Below are 19,170 nucleotides of genomic sequence, written 5' to 3'. Positions count from 1 at the left end.
TGGAAGTAGCAGCACAGTTCTGCACCACGTGAAGTGGATGAAATGAGCTTCTAGTCCATCTCCCGGCACAATAACATCCATTTAAATCAATTTAGTGTAAAATCAATTGAACAGAAAGTTCTCAAGATGAAGACACATCAAATATTAAAATGATATGGAAAGATAGCGTGCTCAATCATGGCCAGATCTTAGTCTGTAGTCTGACACTAGGACTGTCAAGACTGTCCTCTTACTTAAGCAGTCAGAAGCACAAGCTGTACAAGTAACGTGGCCCTTTCTGAAGTTATCTGTAACAGCTATGAGTTCTGCATCTTAATTGTGAGGCTATACAAGCACTGTGGCAACTTGTTAGATGTCTGAACACATAGTAGAGGTTCTCAGCTCTACCCTAACTCTAGGCTGGGCAGTTTTCCTTTTATATATACATATACCACCAGTTCCAGGTCAGTAGACAGTGTATGTGCCTCCCCTGTGCTGTACAAGTGTTCCTGGTCCACTGATCTGGCAGAAAAGAGTATTTACAGTGCTGAGGATGAAGACATTACTTGCCGGCGCCTGAGAAAGGCAGTGGGAATTTAAGAATACCCTAGTCAGCCTGTGATATAATTTATCTTAATTTGGGGAAGGAAATTGAGAAGTTGGAGGTAATTTCAGTGGGAACGGGGAAGTCATTCCGTACAAAGCAGGAACAAGTCAAATCTGTGCTAATGCTGTTGATGTTTATGTTAGTGCTCAGAAGCTGAGAATGACTGAAAGAGGATGACTGTGCGGTTAAAGCAAGGCCGCCTGACTCAGGAAATCTGAGCTCATTTCCTGGCTTTGCTATCTCTTTAGCTTTGCGCAAGAGATTTAATCTCTCCACTTATGACTTTTCTTTTTTTCTTTCTTCCTGTACCATAGGGGAACAATTATGCTTCAAGTTATTCTAAGAATAAATCCATTAATGCGACGGGTACATTCAAGTTCAGGCGCAAAGACGTACAAAGGCTTTGGCTGTTGCTCCCTATTTTAAAGAAGGCCTTTATTCTGCCTATGGGGCAGATGTATCAGGGTTCTCACAGCCCATGGGTGCAAAGGTGCTGCTGGTGGAGCTGGGCTGACACTGCCAGGAAGGCTCACCCTGGCAGCATGCCTGACTGCTAAGTAGGCGGCTGTAGCAAGTGATGCTTATCAGCAACAGGGCTTTTTTTCTTCCACAGGAGTATAGCTTGAAGCTACTGCATGTTCCTCCTCTTCTGGCAGGGCTACAAAGCAGGCAGGGTTAAGAAACTATGCTAAATTCCAGTCAAAACAGAAAAATCTAACTTTGAAAAATCTGAAGCTCAAGCACAGAAATGCAGATGCTGAAATGAAGATCTCCAAGCAGGAGAGAAGCAGAAACACACGCCCCAAACAAAGGCACGGGCAGCGAAGGATCTACATGCCTCCGTCAAAGCTGGGCTACCTGCAGGCCTATCTGCCTGCGCTCTAACATGCAGCCTGCTGTTCTACCTGGCTGATGGGCCCGTTACGGGGCAGAGCGAAGCGCACATCACGGCTCCGCGCACACCGCCGCCCGACAACAGGCGCGGGGCGGGGCTCGAGGGCTGGGCGCGCACCGCCCGCCGTGACGCCGGGGTGGGCCGGGGGACGCGGAAGGGAGGCGGCGGGCATGCGCGGTGGGGCTGAGCGCTCCGGCCCTCCCTCCGCGGGCCCGCCGGGCGGGGCGGGGCGTTCGGCGGCCGCTACCTGAGTGCGAGGCGCGGCACGGCTCGGCTCGGATCGAGGAGGGGGCGGCTCCGGCTTGCGCCCGGCACGGCGGTGAGTGCCGTGGCCGTCCGTAGCGTTGCGCTGCTGAGCGTCCCTCGGCGTCCCTCAGCTGGCGGCGGCGGGTGGCGGCAGGAGGGGGCTGCGGCATCGCCGGCATCTCCGGCCCCGCAGGCCGTGCGGCCGGAGGCAGGGAGGGGCGGTGAGGGCTTTCCTTGCGGGCTCAGCCGCACCCTCGGGGACGCTGCGTGCCGGAGGGTGTCCCAGGTTCACGCGGGGCTGTGCGGGCGGCAGGTAGGAAGACAGGCCTGCCGGCCGGCCTCGTTCGGCCCGCGCTGTCGGCTGTAGTCGGACGTACCTGCGGGCTGTGAGGAAAGCGCTGCTGAGGGCCCTGCTAGCGCAGAGCGCCGAAAAGCGGCTTTAGAACCGGCGTACGGCTGTTTGAAGACAGCAATTAAAAGCAACGCTGAGATGTTCTTCTCTGTGATGTATTTCAGCTCTACCGCGGCTCAGATTTCCCTTGCACCGTCCAGCGCACGTTAGGCGTGTTGCACGGTGACACAGCTTTGCTTGCATCACGCGCACCGTGCCGCTGCCTGCACTTTGACACGCCATGAGCCGTCGGCAGCCGCAGCCCTCAGCTCGCAGCACATCGGCCTGCTCGACATCGGCTGCACCGCGCGGAGTGCGGGGGAGCTCGGTGCTGTAGCGCGATCCAGGCCATACAGCGGTTTGAGGTAAGGACGGGAGCTGCGTTATGCCGGTGTGGGGAGTAATTGGTACAGCGTGGGTAGGGGTGGTGCTTCCCGCTCTCAGCAGGTTTGTTTCTGTTGTACGTGGGCCTCGAGCCTTGATTTGGTGCAGAACAGGAAGTTCTGTCGTTATCACGGTGTTGGAAACAGATGGAGATGGCATCCGAGGTCCCCTTTGTTGTGCTTTTATAATGGGGAGCACTAGAGGAATTTCTTGAAACTTGGAAAATGTGTTTTCTGTAGGGGTTAGAAGTTGGAAATGCTTCATCATGTCAGTGTGACGCAGTGAGTGTTTAATCCTGTTTAGTCATACTGAATGAAACTGACAGTGTCTCAAGCATTTATTGGCTTGCATACCCCTTAACGCTGTGGGCCCATCTAGAATTTAATACTTCCAAGCTGAAGAGGTGTCACCAAGCAGATGGTAAGCTGGGATCTATGTCAGCATACAGCTTGCAGTGGCTAAAATGTAAGTTCAATCTTTGCTCACAGCCAACACCTTTCAGAATAGCAATCTCTATGTCTGTGCTCCAGAAATGGCTGAGTGGTGTCTTTAATCATAAGACTGCTTTAAAAAGTAGGAATATTTGGGGTTTTGGAGGTTTCTACGGTTACTTTTTCTGCATTATGACCCCTCGTGTTTCTGAATTTAATAATTAACATGTATGACTATATGAAACATGAATGGTAATGACCACAATTAACACAGTGATCTCAATTAACACGGTGTTGTACTAATAAGTAATCCTGTTTAATGGAACTGCTGGTGTAAAAGCTTGCTGGAGTAAAACCTATTAGTTTGGGACCTGATCATCCTTTAAGATGGATCGGTTATTTGGAGTAAACCAGTTGTAAAGAAGAGCTGGCGCAGGCATTTCTCTACATAAAGCCAATCACACCTTCGGTCTTCAAAAGAACATTGCTTGTCTGCAGTTGTTAAAGAATGTAGGTCTGTGGAAATGGAGGAGACAAGAGGGAGTGAAAGGTTACAGCTGTGGTTGTGGTGTTTCCTTTTTGCCACTGTTGTGAATTGCAAACTGCCGTCGCCTTAATTAGAAGCTTTCAAGCAGGATTAAATTCTTTGCCAACAAGGATGCTAACAAGATGAAAATACTAATGGTGGTTTTGATAATTAGGTTTAAAATCCTGTATTGTGATTCAATGGAAGCAATACAGAGGCTTATGTAAATCTTTGTATGACTGAATGTGCGGATGTTAAAATAATGTGTGTATGTTAAAATAAAATCAGAACAGCGTTAAAGTAATTATTCCAAAGGTGAGGCCAAGCTAATAAGTGTAGGTCTCTGTATTTCTTCCTACCTCTGGAACATGTATTGAATCACACCTTGGAACTTCTGTCAAGTTAAATGCAGTTTTGAGGATGCTCAGTGCCTTCCATTCTTAGTTTAAAGCAGCTTGATTCACAGAGCTGAATTTTACTTTCTAGCTATTTTCCCTCTGTTCTAAAGGGGAGGATTCAGCTGGAACGCTTCTATTGACAGTATTGTATAGTGAGACAAGAATCCTGGGGCTGGGGGCTGTGTTTCTCTGGTGATATGGGGAACTGGTAACACAAGTTCTCAGTGAAATGCCTTTTTCACAGCACAGTTTGTTGGGATTTTCATGAGCTCTTAGTCCAGGATGATTTGAGGTAGTGTTCTGCAGAGTGCATTTTAATGGCTTTGATTGAAGAGGAGGTATGGCTACTGTTGGCAGTGTTTGCTCTGCTTGGAGTGCCTTAGTTTTCTAGCTAGAGGAAAACAGCTGGTAAGATTTAACTTTAATGTGGTGGTTGAACAAGTTTGGGGTCTGGAAGAGCCCTTAAATTGCAGACAATTTCAGACTTGCAAAAGAACTCCTGTGTTTTAGGCTTCGTTGGCCCAGATGGCTTGTGGCACACTCAGCATCAGTTAAGCTGAACATAATGGGAGTATGTCCTGAATATCCTGAGTTCTCTTGGCTCGGAAATACCATGTGTGGTTTGGGCTCTGTATAGATAGATTCACAGTAGACTATGGATTTGTGTGATACTTGGTTTCAGTTTGTGAATCACATTAATGATAGAAATACATGTAAGAAAAACTAGACTTTACGTAGTAATACAATTACATAGGCTTGCTAATCAGTATTTTTGATGAGTTGAGCTCTTGCTTCCAGCTAACATGCATCTCACCAAGGTAAATTTGCATAGGTATAAGCTTGGGAGGCCAAAGGTACTGTTGTTAGGAGATGTGAGGGAAGGACCAGAATCCTTCACCCTGTATAGCTTTGTCATCAGGAAACAGCTGATGATGATAATAATAAAAAACACGAAACAGAATGCCTCAATTTCCATGTGAATCTTGCAGTTGTGAATGTGCTCTGCGATAGTTTTGTATGCAAATAGCACTTTACCACAGATAAATTGTGATGTTGAGTAAGCAAAACTAATCGTGTGTCCCCACACCCTATAAATTCAAGTAAAATGTGAATACAGGTGACCACCTCTGTGTAAATTAGTAAGCTTATATAGGAGAAATGGCTGCTGTGGACAAGCTGTCACTACTCATGTTCAGTTACTTATGTTCCATGTGTCTACTTAGTTCAGTTTGTTAAAGAAACAGTTTTACTCTTTGGTTCTGGTTGGATGGAAGTATAACAAGTATCTGCAGCTTCTATGTGTTTAAAAGCTGACCTTGATGGGTACATTCCAATCTGTGTATTGTAAAATCAGAAAGAAAATGTTAAAACACTTAGAGAAGGCTGTTAGCCTGCGGTTAAAAATGTTGTTCTCTAATTCTTTAGCAGATTTGCCAAGTTGTTTGTTCTGGAATATTCTTTTAGATTTTGGTTTTGAGGTGGGGAGCTGATTTGTAGCAATCATGTTGTAGACAGAAGCTCTAACTGCTCAGCACTAATGAGGTGAAATTCCGGTGGCACTTTGAGAATGACTGTGGTTTAGAAATAAGTTTCAACTGAAAATTATGATGTGCTGGTATGTGGCTGCACTAGTTTTGATTAAGGATGGATTTTGAGGAGAAGTCAAATTGGATATCAGAGAATGCAAGCTGTCTAGTATATTCTTGAAAGAACATAGAAAACAATCCTATTAACTGGTTTGTTTGGTAATGGGGCAGAAATCAGTGGCCAGTTCTTGCAATGCAGGGTATTTACAATTGTGTTGAACTGGAGTATGTATGAGGGCTCCTGTTGTTCCAAATAACCTGGATAACAGTCAGGGTAGTTATAACCCCCACTGCACAACTTGTGTGTTAACACAGGTTAACTGAAGCTGAAGATTTTCAGGGGAAGTATTTTGGTGGGAGAAGTGTAAAAAGATGGAGGACTGATGACCTTTTAGGACTCCCTGCCTTGGAAGAGGGGCTACTTCTTGTGAAGACACAAAAATAAGATCCCTTAAAGGAAAGACAAATATAACCCTCCTGCAGTATTCTCCTATGTGAGAAGTAAAATGTTCAAGTTCTCTTTCCAAGAGTTAGCAGCAGTGCTCTGGAACTCATAAGGCAGTCATAGACAGGAAAAGTTAGAAGGAACAGGTTGGACAGGATTGCAGAGGAGAGATCTGCTGAGAGTTCTAAAACTAGATGGATCAAATTCAAGAAATCCCATGAGCTGGAATTATTTGAAGTCGTATTGTATGCTTTTCATTGTATACTTGCCCAGCTCTTCTTTTTCCTGGTGCATTGTTTTAAGACTGACATGAGAGACAGTGTTTTCTTATTCATTGTCTTTAAAATCAGTTTAACTGCTGGAACTGGATGGATGAGCTATGGAGAACTGAATACAGACATCTGAATTGTTGGGATCCCAACACAGAGAAATACAGGGATTTGTTTACTATTCCAAGCTGGTTTTCTTTCATGAGAGAAGCTTTAAAGATTTCATCTGTGTTCTGTTTTCTAATATTGTTGTTTTGTTTGTTTGTTTGTTTTTTAAATCCACTAGTGTTGGACTGAAGAATAGATATCTATCTTTAAATATCTCTAGCTGTAGTTTGGTACTTTCTTTTCTCGAGGCCATAGAATTCCAACAAAAACTGAATTAGTTTCAAATAGCACTGGCAGTTAGAAGAAAAGAAGCTCATAGCATTTTCCTCTACCTGCCTGCTGTTTTACCTTGAGTAGTCTTGTTCACTTTTCATCCCTGAACCTCTTCAGGCTTATCTCAGGTCCAGTGAGTCCATATATCTAAGTGTCTATATATGTTATTCAGCTTAATCTCTAACAAGCAGGCTTATTTATATACCAGTAAGAGGAATGAACATGCATGAGTTGGGAGGAGGGAAAGACGTATCAATGATAAGTAGAGCTTAGTTGGAGATTGAAACTGATGAGAGTTGACCTTAAGATATGTATGTGGGTGAAGTGTTCAGATATGGTTCATGCTGGTAGCAGTGCTTGCCAGTTATTAGCAGCAAGAAAATCTTCCTCTGGGCAGCGTCACCAGACAAGTAGCAGAAAGCTTCAACTTGAAGCTGATTCTTTAGTTTGATACTGAGACGGAGGTGGAAAGAATCACTCAGAGATGAGTTGGAGGAAAGAGTGTCTGTGTTTGAATTGCTGGGTGATGGGATAGTTGTGAGGCAGGAGTGATGCTCCTCTTCATGTGTAACATTTTGCTCAATGTAGTATGCTAGTTCATTAGTATACATGTAAACTTCACTTTTTAAGTAACATGTTCTCCTGAATGTGGCCTTGGTTTGTCTTCAAGTGAAGTAGTTGCTTGACAACAAGAGTTCAGTGCACCATATGTATGGAACAGCATTGCTTCTGTGCCTGAGCTCAGAGTAATCATATCAGAAAAACTGAAATGACAGCGATGGAATGCTATTGCTGAGGGAATTATTCCCTCTGCAAATGCAGTCAGTCTTCTGTTCCTGGTATCAATTATTTGATGTTGGAAAAAATCACCAAGTCTTTGAGAGGAGACCTTTTGCTTCTACAACACTTGTATTCTAGACTGTGGGCTCTGTTTAAGGTTATTCAGTCAATCTTAACTACAGAATAAAACTTAATTAGCCTTTATGACATAATCAGCGATAATAGCTTAAATCTTTGAAATGCAGTTGTGTCTTTCATTCCCACCCCCTCACCTTATAATTACCTTCTAGGATAGAGGTCTTGCCAAATACAAAGTGTTAAGACAGCATAAAAGAGTGACTTAGATAGAGGTGTGTTTTATGGCTGGTACTTGCTGGAGAGGTGGGAGTGGTGCTTGCATAATGGGATGGCCTATCTCTTCTTTGTAGCAGCAATGCTTTGTCTTTAGGTTCCAAGGCATTCTATCTGTATGGCAGACAGATGGTGCATATCTCTTCCTAGCTTGCTTTTCTCCCTTGTGTTTGCTGTCCCTGCAAATCTGTTAACAGTTAGAACCGAATAATGTCGTCATCGAATTGAAACAAGTAAAGACCCTTCATATCTGTACATCAGCAGGGATTTTGAAAGCAATGCATGTTTCAAAATGTAATCTGCTCTGCTTAAGAAGTGTGGTCTACATGACTCACTCACTGGGGCTGAGTCTGTTGTGGAGGTTCTGTCCATGAAGTCTATTTCTTGGTACGTGACAAACAAAGTAAGCAGTGTATTTTAATTCCTTCTAGCATGAGTGTTTTTCCATTGGTGTTAGGCATATCAGTCTTAAGTATGATGAATGTTTGACAGAATATACGAACTCCGTGAAAACCTTCAGTCTGTCTGTGTCTAAGCCATCTGTAGTTATTGCTGAAGGAGCTGGTAAGAATTTTGGCAAAACAGGTTAGCTTAGAATGGTGTTTTAGCTCTGTGAACAAGAGAGTTGAACTTAAAAGTGAGGGAACTGATTGCTCTGTGTTGATGCATCAGGTAGCTAGCAGCTTCAGAGCAGTGTTGTGGTTCTGGTTGCTCACTGACCCCTGCCCTGAGAGCAGGCTGCCAGCCACCAGTGTAGGAAAAGGCTAATCTCATTGGATTTCACTTCCCAGTTATGAACGAACTGTAGTAACTTGTATTCTTCCATTCAAAAAGAACACTGAAGCAGAATTTAATTGAAATGTGTTATTTTGGATCTGTTTCTTCTTTTTCAGGCCCTGGTTTTTTGGGAGTAAAGCCTTCTCCTTTCTCCTCAGTGTTACCTCTCATCTATATATATTTCTTTTGTCCTGAAGCTGCTCCTGAGCTTCTAGACTTCCCTGCCCTTTACCTCAATAGTCATTGGTGTGAGACTGCTGAAAATCAGTGCAGAATTACCTCTTTGAGAAACACCAGCAAAGTTCTTTTTCTTAATTGAAGCCTGTCTATTTTGTTTTGTTTTGTTTTTGTTTTTTTCTATTCAAGTTTTAAAGGTTATCTGATAATGCAAATCTTGGTTTGGGTTTTTTTTTTTTCTCACAGTCTTTTTATTTTTGAAAATGCATCATTTCTATTTTCCTATTGTGTAAAGCACAGGTGGGCAGAGGAGTACAAAGCAAAACATTTCTGGGCAGATAGCAATTAGCATCTCCTCTTCATCCCCTTCCCTTGTGGTGCCTGATGTTCAATGTCAATAGGACTGATGACTGAATTCTGAGTGTGGCTCTGAAGGATGTGAATGGAGTATTGTGGTTCTGTAAGTATTCTAGTAGCTTTCTCCTACATAAGCAGAGCAGCATTTTTCTGTTTCCTTTACTCCGGTAAGATCTTACATCCTCTAGCCATACTAAATGTTAAGAAACAGTATTCTAAATAACGGTAATGTTTATTTCTAAAGACTGCAAGGAATGCAGTCTTAATATCTTTTTGCTATATTGATTGGTTAAGTTGTTCAGTGTTAGACAAGTGATAGTCTCTTTATGATGTCTTGTTCTCTTTTCATCTCTGTACGTAATCATCCTCTGTTTATATTCCTTGGACTTGTGTATTCTCACCAACCTTAATTGAAATTCAGCTCAGCAGCAGTTTGGGCAACTGATTTGGTGTTTCTCAGTATGAACCTTCCATGTGGCTGGAACATCAGCACACCTCAGGGTGATGGAAAGAAGGCTTGGAAAATATTACTACAGCATAGGTAAATCTTATTTCATCTTGGAGTTCACAGGAAAGGGCTTTTTCAGCAAAACTGAAGCTAATCTTCAGGGTAAATAACACTAAAGAACATGCAATGCCTTTAAATACCCAGAAGTTCTCTACCATCAAGGCTTTTAATTGTATTCTCTTCCAGTTGAATTCATATGGTCTGAATGATTTTTTTTTAGGATTCATAATTTTTTAGTTCCTCAGACATTTGAGGCCTTGTCCTGCTCAGAGCAGGTGTTTGCTAGCCAGATCTTCTGCTAGGTTCTTTCGTTCTGTTCAGCTCTCATGAGTTCCCTCAAACCTGGAACCTGACTATTGGCTATGCTACCCATCCTGCACTGCTCCAAAGTAGTTCCTAAGGAAGTTAATTTCTACTGTAAGGACCTCCCTGTTTCATTTTCTGACATGTCATTCAGTACCTCCCTACTTTGATAAGAGCAATTCATGCATAGTTCATTTTTAATGTTATTTTTAAGTCAAACAGTCCTTAAGCTATACTTTTAGCCCAGAAACTAAAGCATTGCTGAACATACGCGGTCAGAAGGTCTGTATTCCTTGTGTCCTGAATATGTATGTGTCAATATAAAAGTTGATGTATAATATATAGATGATTTATGCAAGTACACAGAGGTTGTTTCCATAAGCCATGCATGGCATATGTAGTTGAGATATTCTTGTGCTTAAATTCACAAAGAAAACCATGTGATACATCTAGATCCGGGAAATACTTAAAGTAAAATACAATCCTTTTCAGATAGACAATTATGTTTTGGTTCAGAGGGCTTCACAGTTATAGTGAATACCGCTGGGATGTTAGGGGCAGGTATCTTGAAAGCATATCTTGAATGTGTTTCACGGCATCTTGAATATCTGGTCTTGTGTGTCTGTTTTCAACAGGACTCTGCTTTTATAAGCGTGCTGCAGAAAGCAGGATGTAATTGTTATTTAAGGTGGTAGATTCTGCCTTCCTCAAGACATAGATCTGTTGCCTTCTATTTGCCCTTCAGTTCTTAAAGGTGTATTTCACTCATTTCCATTTTCCATGCTGTTTGGGCATTGGTTAACAGTTATTCTGTTTTTTGTTTGTCCTCGGCTCTAGCGTAGTGATGTGGCTGAGAAAGTGTTTCACTAGAATAATAGCGCTAGATAATTTAGGTTTCCATGGGTGAAATGTCTTTATATTGTTTTCACGGGTAGAAATCAGTTTTTGTGTTCTAGGAAAAAGAGTGAAGGTACCTGGAGGTTACCTGGAAGATATCGATTGATGAGGATTAACTGTTGCTTCAGGTCAGCTGTCACTGAGCTGAGAAAGTGAATTAGGCAGTCACTTGATTCTTAGCCTTTCTGGAGAAGGGAAGTAAGAGAAGAGAATAAGGTCTGGCTTGGCAAATGTAGTTACTAAACTTTTGACTTCTGTAACATCCCAGTTATGGAGGTAGAAATGTGGGTAATGCTGCTAAGCTTCATAGTGGTTACGTCAGTCTGCCCAAACCAAGTAGCAAACAAAACTAACTGGTTGCTAATTGGCATTTGCCATATGTGAACACTATTGAACATAATGTTTCTAGTTGAGTGAGGAAGCTTGTGTACTGTCGCAGCTGTCAGCTTCTTGTAGACTGCAGGAAAGCGCTTTTCATCCTTCAGCTGCTTACTGTGCACTGCTATGGCTGTAAGAGGGAGACCGGTCCCACAAATAACTGCAATTTCGGACTGCTGTTAGCTCTCTGGCTTGGGTTATAGGGACAGCAATATTCTTATGTTGTCCAAGATGAAAATGTATGGAGATTGCTCTGAAAGCAATGCCTTCTAATTATTTACATGGAAACTACAACAAATACGATGAGCACGATAACACTATTTGATAGAGCAAATTCTCAGCTACAAAACTCTATTTTTCAACACGTTCACTGCCATTCACTGTGCATTTTTGCTAGTGATTAACAGGAGCCTGTGTACCACACTCAAAAGGATCTGCACCAGTGGAGGTGACCCACTATTGCCACTGGTGAAAAGCACCACCCGCTGGCCTCTCTGTGCTCACGTTCACCTCTTGGTCTCCATGAATGTTCAGCAAGTGTCGATGAATGTCACCGAGTGCTGATTTTACTGCGCTTTTTATTGTTTATGTGCTTCATTCAGACTTCCGTGTCAGACGCCATTTTGTCACACAGCAGCAACACATAGTGGAACACTGGTGGGAAGGTTCAACCCCTACTGCCATTCCACCAACATCGGCCTCCGATATAATGGGCCAACAGAATCTAGTAGTAGATATTGCTTTCTGAGCAGCCCTTATATAGACTTTGCCTTTTTTGTATGTGTGTGAGATTCATTCTAGTACATGTAGGGTGAAGTCTCAGGTGCGAAACTGGACTTAGAAGAGATGATGATGTATGGGAAACTCTTCTTGATGCTCTTGAAAGAGAGGCTATGGGTGTTGCATTTGCTAGTTGAAGCTCATGTCAGAGGATCTTGTCTTGATGAAAATAATCTTAAATGGGAAGTGCTAAGGAAAGTAACTGTGAATATCCTTTCTTATCACCAGAATCGTAAATATCCTTGAAAATAGTGATATAGCACCTTTTCAGTTGGTTCAGAGGGGTTGTAGATCTTAATTCCTTTTCCCTGGATTATTATGTATGGCTAGGCTCTTCATAATTAGTTTAGCTCCCTATTAGACTTGTGTGAACTAGATAAAGCATTTCCCAGGGCAGAATGTGTAAGGCCTGTTTGTTCAAATGTTAGTTTAAGAAAAAATCCATAGGTTGCTCAAATCTAAAAGTATGTTGAGTTTTTTAAGATACAGAGGAATACAATGTAGATTATAATGAGCCTGAGTTGTGTGCAATGTAGGAAACAAACTAACTTGCGATGCTCTTGTGAATGGGGTCTTTAGTAGTAAATGTATGTTGAAACTGAGGGAATTTGAAAGAGGACTTGGAGAAAACTTCCAGATGGTGGGAGAAAGTAACATCTGCCAGAGTGTGCTGCTAAGGTTTGGGTTTTTTTGATGGCATTTGTCCTTCAACCAAACAAATGAGACTGATAATAGGAAATGGGACAGCAGTTATAGCTATGTAGATAGTAAAACATAGGCATGTGTTTTTTGCAGACAGCATTTAATTATCTGAGGTGTTTTAAGCAGTCGGTACAGTTTTCTTGAAGATATTTCCTCTTTCCCTAATTAAGGATAAATGAACAACACCCTTCTGAGAGACCTGAGCAGTGTTTGAGTTTAATTTGCCGCAGTTGTTGGAGGATTAAAGCAATCTCATTAAATGGCCTCATTTAAATTTTACGGTTACCTGAGAGATGGTAGACAGATCTCAGAAGGGATTTATTCATGCAGCATGAAAGCAGCTTTCTAGTTCAGCTTTCTTGTTTTTTTTTTTTTTTGAGCATTTCTTTGCGAGAGTTGAGCTTTTTTTTGTTAGAGTTGGGATATGTTTTGATTTGTCTTATGTTGCTTGCTGTTGAGTCAGTGCTTCATAATGTTAAGTATAGTGTTGTGCATGGTGTTATTTTAAATAACAGTAATGTACATTATTGACATGCATTTGGCATTAAGTGTCTTGGAGGCTGATGTTTGATATTCAGACACAATTTCATTTTGATAAGGTATACAGGTACACTGTAGACAGAATTCTTTTTTATCCAGCCTGGCCTTGAATGCCTCCAGGGATGGGGCCTCCACAACCTCCTTGGGCAACCTGTTCCAGTGCATCACCACCCTCTGGGTGAAAGACTTCCTCCTAATATCCAACCTAAACCTCCCCTGTCTCAGTTTAAAACCATTCCCCCTTGTCCTATCAATGTCCACCCAAACAGGTGTATGGGTGTATTCTAAATGGGTGTGTACTACCTGTTGCAGGATGTGGATTCTGACACGTTCATTGTGTTATGATCCCTTAATGTGTATGATCCCTTATGTGCTTCTGAATATGTTTCTATTAATATCTTTTTAGTTAGACCTACTTTGAGAAGCACAGCTCTGGGGCATCTTATTCGGTTACAGAATCCTGGGGTTGCTTCAGTTTGCATGATTTTAATGCCACTTTGATTTTATCTGATGTGTTTCTTAGTGAGTTCTTGCAGCCTGGGGAGTGAGTCACTTAGAGCTAATGCTTGCTGTGGTTACATAGGGTATTTCCTGTCCCTTGCTCTGTGTTGTTTATCAGCGTGTTTGCTGTGGTTTAAGGACTTTGGTGTTTTTCAGTCTTGCCAGCTGTCTGTGAAAAATCAAACACAGATAATAGCTTCAGGGAATAACATAAAAACTAACAACACTCTGTGCTGGTAACCTTGTAAGACCAGTGGGTGGAGCTGACTGATAAATAAAATCAGAATGGCCAAAGCAACATAACTTTTCACAGGTGTCTTCTACAACAGAAACCTCATCTTGCTGATATGGTATTTATTGCAAGTGAGAACTTTGTGTTAATATGCAGCATCAAAACTTGGAGATTTTGCCTGTCTTTATTGTCTAATTGGGCTTTAATAATAATAATAGCATTTAGGCAAAATCTTTGGATTGTATTGCTGTGCAAAAGGTTGGTACAGATAATGTTGTCTGTGCAAATAGTAAGATGAGTATATGTGGACATGTATTCAAGTGAGATGGAAGCTTTCAAGCCAAGAATTGTTGAGGCAAAGGTACGGCTTCATAAAATAAAAGCGTTGTATTAAAAAGACCAAAATGACGTTGTCCTAAAACACATTTTTGATGATGAAGATAGTGGAGTATTTCCAAGGGTATAGGGAGCAGAAGTCACAGACATATGGAAAGGAATAAACGCTATAAATCTCTTTATCTCGGAATATGGAGGTAGGTTTAAATGTTCATGCATCTCTGCACAGAAGTCAAGCGTTTAAATTCATTTGTGCCAAGAAATATTTAATCATTGTTAATAAATGTAATAACTTGAATATTGCATGCAGCTGCTATCCTGTAACTCAAATCTTATATGGAAAGAAGGCAACCAGAATCAGTTCATCCTGAATGGGAATATGGAAAAAGAAAATGCTGGGTTGAAGATGCTTGTTTGTTTATTTATTTATTAATCTCAAAACTTAGGAATTGGGGAAACGAAATGAAATGATCAGCCACTGAATTATCAACAAATGTAAGCAAAGATATGTATCGCACAATGAATTTATGGAACTCTGGGACTGTATAGTTCCAGGCATACAATTGAGTCCAGAGTATTCTGACAAAATTGATGGAGAGAGAAGTTACTGTTAAATGGAGGGCTGTGAATGCAGGTTTGTGCTTGGGAAGTTTGACATAAACAGAATCCAGGAGAATACACTGGGGAAGGTCCCTGTGGGAATGAGGAGAAACATACAGTGAACTCTTGCTAGAAGGCAGTTTTTGCCTCCACCTCATGCCTGGGTGACAAAGATGATGTTTCTGTTTTGTGCTGATGGTGGAGGGAGTAAGTAGCTTTCTTCAGAAAGTGATCTTCAGGGCTGTGTTCTTGGGGTCAGTGCAAGTTAGTTTTACATCAGTCCGTCAGTTTTACATCAACTGCAGTTCCTATAGTCTGTGCTGGTTCTGCTGGCAGTAACCTGTATTGCTTTGTTACTCTTGCTAAAATGTTAAAACAAAAGCACCCCCTAACTGTTAACCATTTACTCAGATCTTCTATGTGAAATGAAGAGCTAGGGCAATCCCTAAGATAGAGAACGTTTCTTCAAATGGCTTTTAGTAATGTTTCTTCCACTGATATTTTCATTTGTTCATTCTTGACAATGTATGATGTCTGTTGGATTCTCTTCTCCTCTCGATGCTGTGAGCAGTACATTGTGAATGTTTTTAGCTAGGGAAGATAACTTTGCAAAGGGTAGTTTTTGTCAGGTTTTTATGGTGTAGTTTTAAAAGCTTTAGGTTGCTGACTACAGGTTTGTTCTATATTCAGTTTGTTCTTTTTTAATTATGAAGTCTTAAGTATGTAATTGAATGACTGCAGAACAGTAGAAAAAATCAGTTTGCTGTTCAAATTGGTAGGTGAAAAATGCACGCCCTTTATAAAGTTTACCTTAAATGATATGGAGGAAGGCAAAAGAATAGACAGTTTAGACTGACAACAAAAACCTGGGTGGTGGGGAGTGACATCTGAATAATATATTACTGCTGAATAGCTGCTGCTGTACTTCTGTTTCTCTGGAAGTCATAAAATGTGAGTTACTTTGTATGGTTACAGTGTAGTTAAGCATGGATGTAGTAAAGATAGATACGAATGCATGTTAAGTATGTTGTTTTGTGTTATTGATGAAGGTCTAATGCATTCTTTCTTTTTCTTAGATTCACGCACCCTTTGAGGACCAATGTACCCAATAGCTCATGGAAGAGAGAAATCAAATCAGGACATCCTTGGTTTCCAGGCTGCCAAAATATGGAACGAAAACTTTAGGAAGTGTCTTACAACCAACGTCAAATGGGACAGCTGTTAATTTAGCAGGGAATAATGGTGGCAAAAATTTCAGCAAGCACAATGGCACTGTTAACGCGTCTTCCTTCTCTTTCAACTGGAGAAAATCAAGCAAATATCAGCTTCGTGATCAAAATGAGAGAGAGACCAACTCTAAACATAGTTCTAATGACAAATTAATTGATGCTGAGAAGTATTCTCAGTCTCAAGGAGCATTGAATAATGATATGCTCAGGGTGGGTTTGAACAATACTGCTTCGTTTGGGTCAAAAACAGCAAAGCAAAACAATATGTTTGTATCTTCTACTGAGGAATCAAACCCCAAGTCTTTGCCTGGACTGTCTGGTTCAGCAAAATTCACCAAAGGTGCCCTGTCAGGAAGGACCTCGTATTCTGGACTCAGTGCTCCAAAATCACACTTAAATGGATTTTATGGTAATCGGCCAATGGTAGGTTTGCAGAGACCTAGAGCGAATTCCAATGCCTCAAGGACAAGTTCAGGAGAAAGCCTTGTACACTCTACAGACAATAGCAAGTCTTCTTCCTGTGAAAAAATGGTAAGATCACAAAGTTTTTCACATTCCATTCAGAATTCTTTCCTTCCCAGTGCATCGTTAACCAGGTCGCATTCCTTCAATAAAGCTGTGGATCTTACAAGGCCTTATCATAGTCAAAATCTAGCTGTTAGGACATCTCAGAGGTCGGCTCTGTGGTCAAGAAATGCAAGACAGTTGGATGTACCCAATGGAAATGAGTCTGTGAAGTATGGATTTGCCAGGCCATACTCTAGTATATCATCTTGTACAAAGAAGTCCCCGCTGTCGAATGGATCTGGGTCTGCACCTTCTTTTGGATATAGATTAAGTCGGCCTTCTCTGTTGAAGCCTGCTAGCCAAAGGTTTGCTGGAAATATTATTGTGGATGGTGGCAAAAGTACAACTGCTGACACGTATGTAGTGGAGAACTCTGAAATATCAACAAATATAAATAGAACAATTGATAAAAATAGCATTATAGAGAGTAATGCTCAAAGAACAGAATCTGTTGAAGGCCTTCATGAAAACTTGGGAAAACATGGATCAAATGTCATGTGTATGAGCGATGATGGAGATGAAATATCTATATCTTCTTTGTCGTCCTCTGAAAAAAATGACTTGAGCGAAGACTTCAGCGATGATTTCATAGATTTAGAGGATCCAAATAAAACAATACAAGTGCAGCAAAAGGAGAGCTGCATTCAAGAGTTAGAGCACGGGAGCATAACATCAGTAGAGCCGTTCACTTCTGTCAAGGAAAGTGGAGGATCTTGCTGTAATGCTGATGACTGGCTTGATATAAATGTGTCTGGTAAATACTTTGTTGCTTTTGATTTGAAATTTTTGGTACTAAAATGAAGATTCTGTAATTGCTATTGTTACTTTATGTATTTAACCATTCTGTTTTTCATAACAAAACTATACTAGCCCATCTGTTCTCTCACAGTGCCTTTTCTGCATTATTGCTATCTTCTTCAAGCAGTATTTTTTTCTTAAAGAGCTCTTTTTCTTTGGAATAAGAATTAATTGTAGCTTCTTTTGCTACTTTCATGGTAAGGTGGTAGAATTCCTCTTAGCCTTGTTTTGGATTAGTGGTCTTCGCATTTTTCTCCTCTTGATAGGGAGAGAGCAGCTGTAACTGCTATAAGTGGTGGGAGTAAATGTAGGGCGTCTCCTTTAATTAGTTAATTTTTAAAATCGGAGTGTTACTGGTTTTCTTCTAGTGGCATGCTATATTCCCTCCTAAAGTCAATGAAAGACAGAAGGTGCTTTAAAGTCTGTGTTTTCATATCCCTGATGGACTTTCGGTGTATAAACCTGTGTTGAAAGACATTATAGTTGAAGGATTGGGCTTAACTTTGGAGCCCACTTTATTAAGATCTTTTTAATAAAGATAGAGAATTCTAAAAGATACTTCTTCTTGGGAGGTAGATTGCTGCATTGTAAAACTTCAGCAGAGAAGTAGGTTGAAAGGATTCTTGGTTATAACTGCCAATCCAGCCTGAACTTTTACTTACTAGGGTGAGTAGTGTTAATACTGTAGAATGCTTTTGCTTAGAATTTGTTAGAATATGGTTTGGAAACACGAAAACAGGAATAATGCATGCTTTTATTTATTTGTTTTTGGAATATTGGATTGTTTTTTTGACTTTTTTTTTGTTGGCTGTGTTTGTTTTCTTTAAGCAATGGATGACAACAGTGAAAGCACAAAGCACAGTGCCGAGAGTGCGATTTCTCCAGAGATGAATTACAGAGCTGGGTCCTCTTTTGAGCTTTCTCCATCTGATAGCTCTGATGGCACATACATGTGGGATGAAGAGGGACTGGAACCTATTGGAAGTGTCCATCCGTGTGGAAGCTACGAGTCTTCAGAAATGAACAGCATAGTATGTATTTGTGTATAGCTTGTGTATTTGGTTTTTTACTGGGTTGATTGCTGAAGTATATTTTAAAAATAGAATTAATGTAATTTCTTTTTACTTGATAACTATTTCTTCTTTCCTCTGTAGCTGACAGATGTCTGAAACTTCTTCTTAAGGAATTCTTGTTTCTAGACAGATGGCACTGAAACAAAATGTTTACATACATGTCTTCCTCATTCTTAAGTTGTAACAAAATAAATCAATCCTCGTGTGATTTCATGGTAGCACTCACCGTTTACTGAAGGAATTTCTTTGTTCTGGTAATGCTAAATATCCTTTACCAGTCTTTAAACCTAAGAGTGAAAAAGGAAGATGACAGCAAATACCTGTCCTACATTGCTTTGTTTCTAGTCTGTATCTACATATGACCCTTTTGAATACAAATTCATTTTCATTTGTCAGTTTGTTCTAACATAGAATCTTTGAAGTAGGTACCTGGCCGTAGTTCATCAGGTGACCTGGGCTATTTCTGTGCCTGGAAAACATAAGAGGAACAACTGTTGTTTTTTTTGTTTGTTTTTTCTTTTTGCTAAACATTACTGATCTGAATCCAACATCCATCCATCTAGAGTGAGTGGATGGAGAGTAGTAGCAGTCCTCCAGCTGAAGTAAGTTAGCCAACCTCTGAATTCTGGCAGCCTTGATAAAAATGTTGTTTGTTCTTCATTCGCTTTTCACAGAAACGCTGCTCATATTTACTTATCTGAGTTGTTTAATTAGGACCGTTCAGATTTTTTTAACATTACACTAAT

The 19,170-nt window shown here is 41.0% G+C and overlaps 1 protein-coding gene across 4 annotated transcripts in view; it reads left to right on the top strand.

The window, feature by feature from the left end:
- The first annotated feature begins 1,676 nt into the window (after positions 1 to 1,676).
- Positions 1,677 to 19,170, top strand: part of CCSER2 (coiled-coil serine rich protein 2) — a 67,037-nt gene continuing 49,543 nt past the window's right edge. For all 4 annotated transcript variants that reach the window (XM_072339721.1, XM_072339724.1, XM_072339723.1 and 1 more), the window contains exons 1-4: positions 1,677 to 1,800; positions 2,244 to 2,483; positions 15,834 to 17,307; positions 18,180 to 18,382. In XM_072339721.1, the coding sequence (XP_072195822.1) occupies positions 15,873 to 17,307; positions 18,180 to 18,382 (1,638 nt within the window). In that variant the 5' untranslated portion in view covers positions 1,677 to 1,800; positions 2,244 to 2,483; positions 15,834 to 15,872. The remainder of the gene's footprint in view (positions 1,801 to 2,243; positions 2,484 to 15,833; positions 17,308 to 18,179; positions 18,383 to 19,170) is intronic.

Source organism: Excalfactoria chinensis, chromosome 6 (assembly GCF_039878825.1).
Source record: "Excalfactoria chinensis isolate bCotChi1 chromosome 6, bCotChi1.hap2, whole genome shotgun sequence".
Taxonomy (NCBI): domain Eukaryota; kingdom Metazoa; phylum Chordata; class Aves; order Galliformes; family Phasianidae; genus Excalfactoria; species Excalfactoria chinensis.
This window is presented reverse-complemented; position numbering and strand designations above follow the sequence as displayed.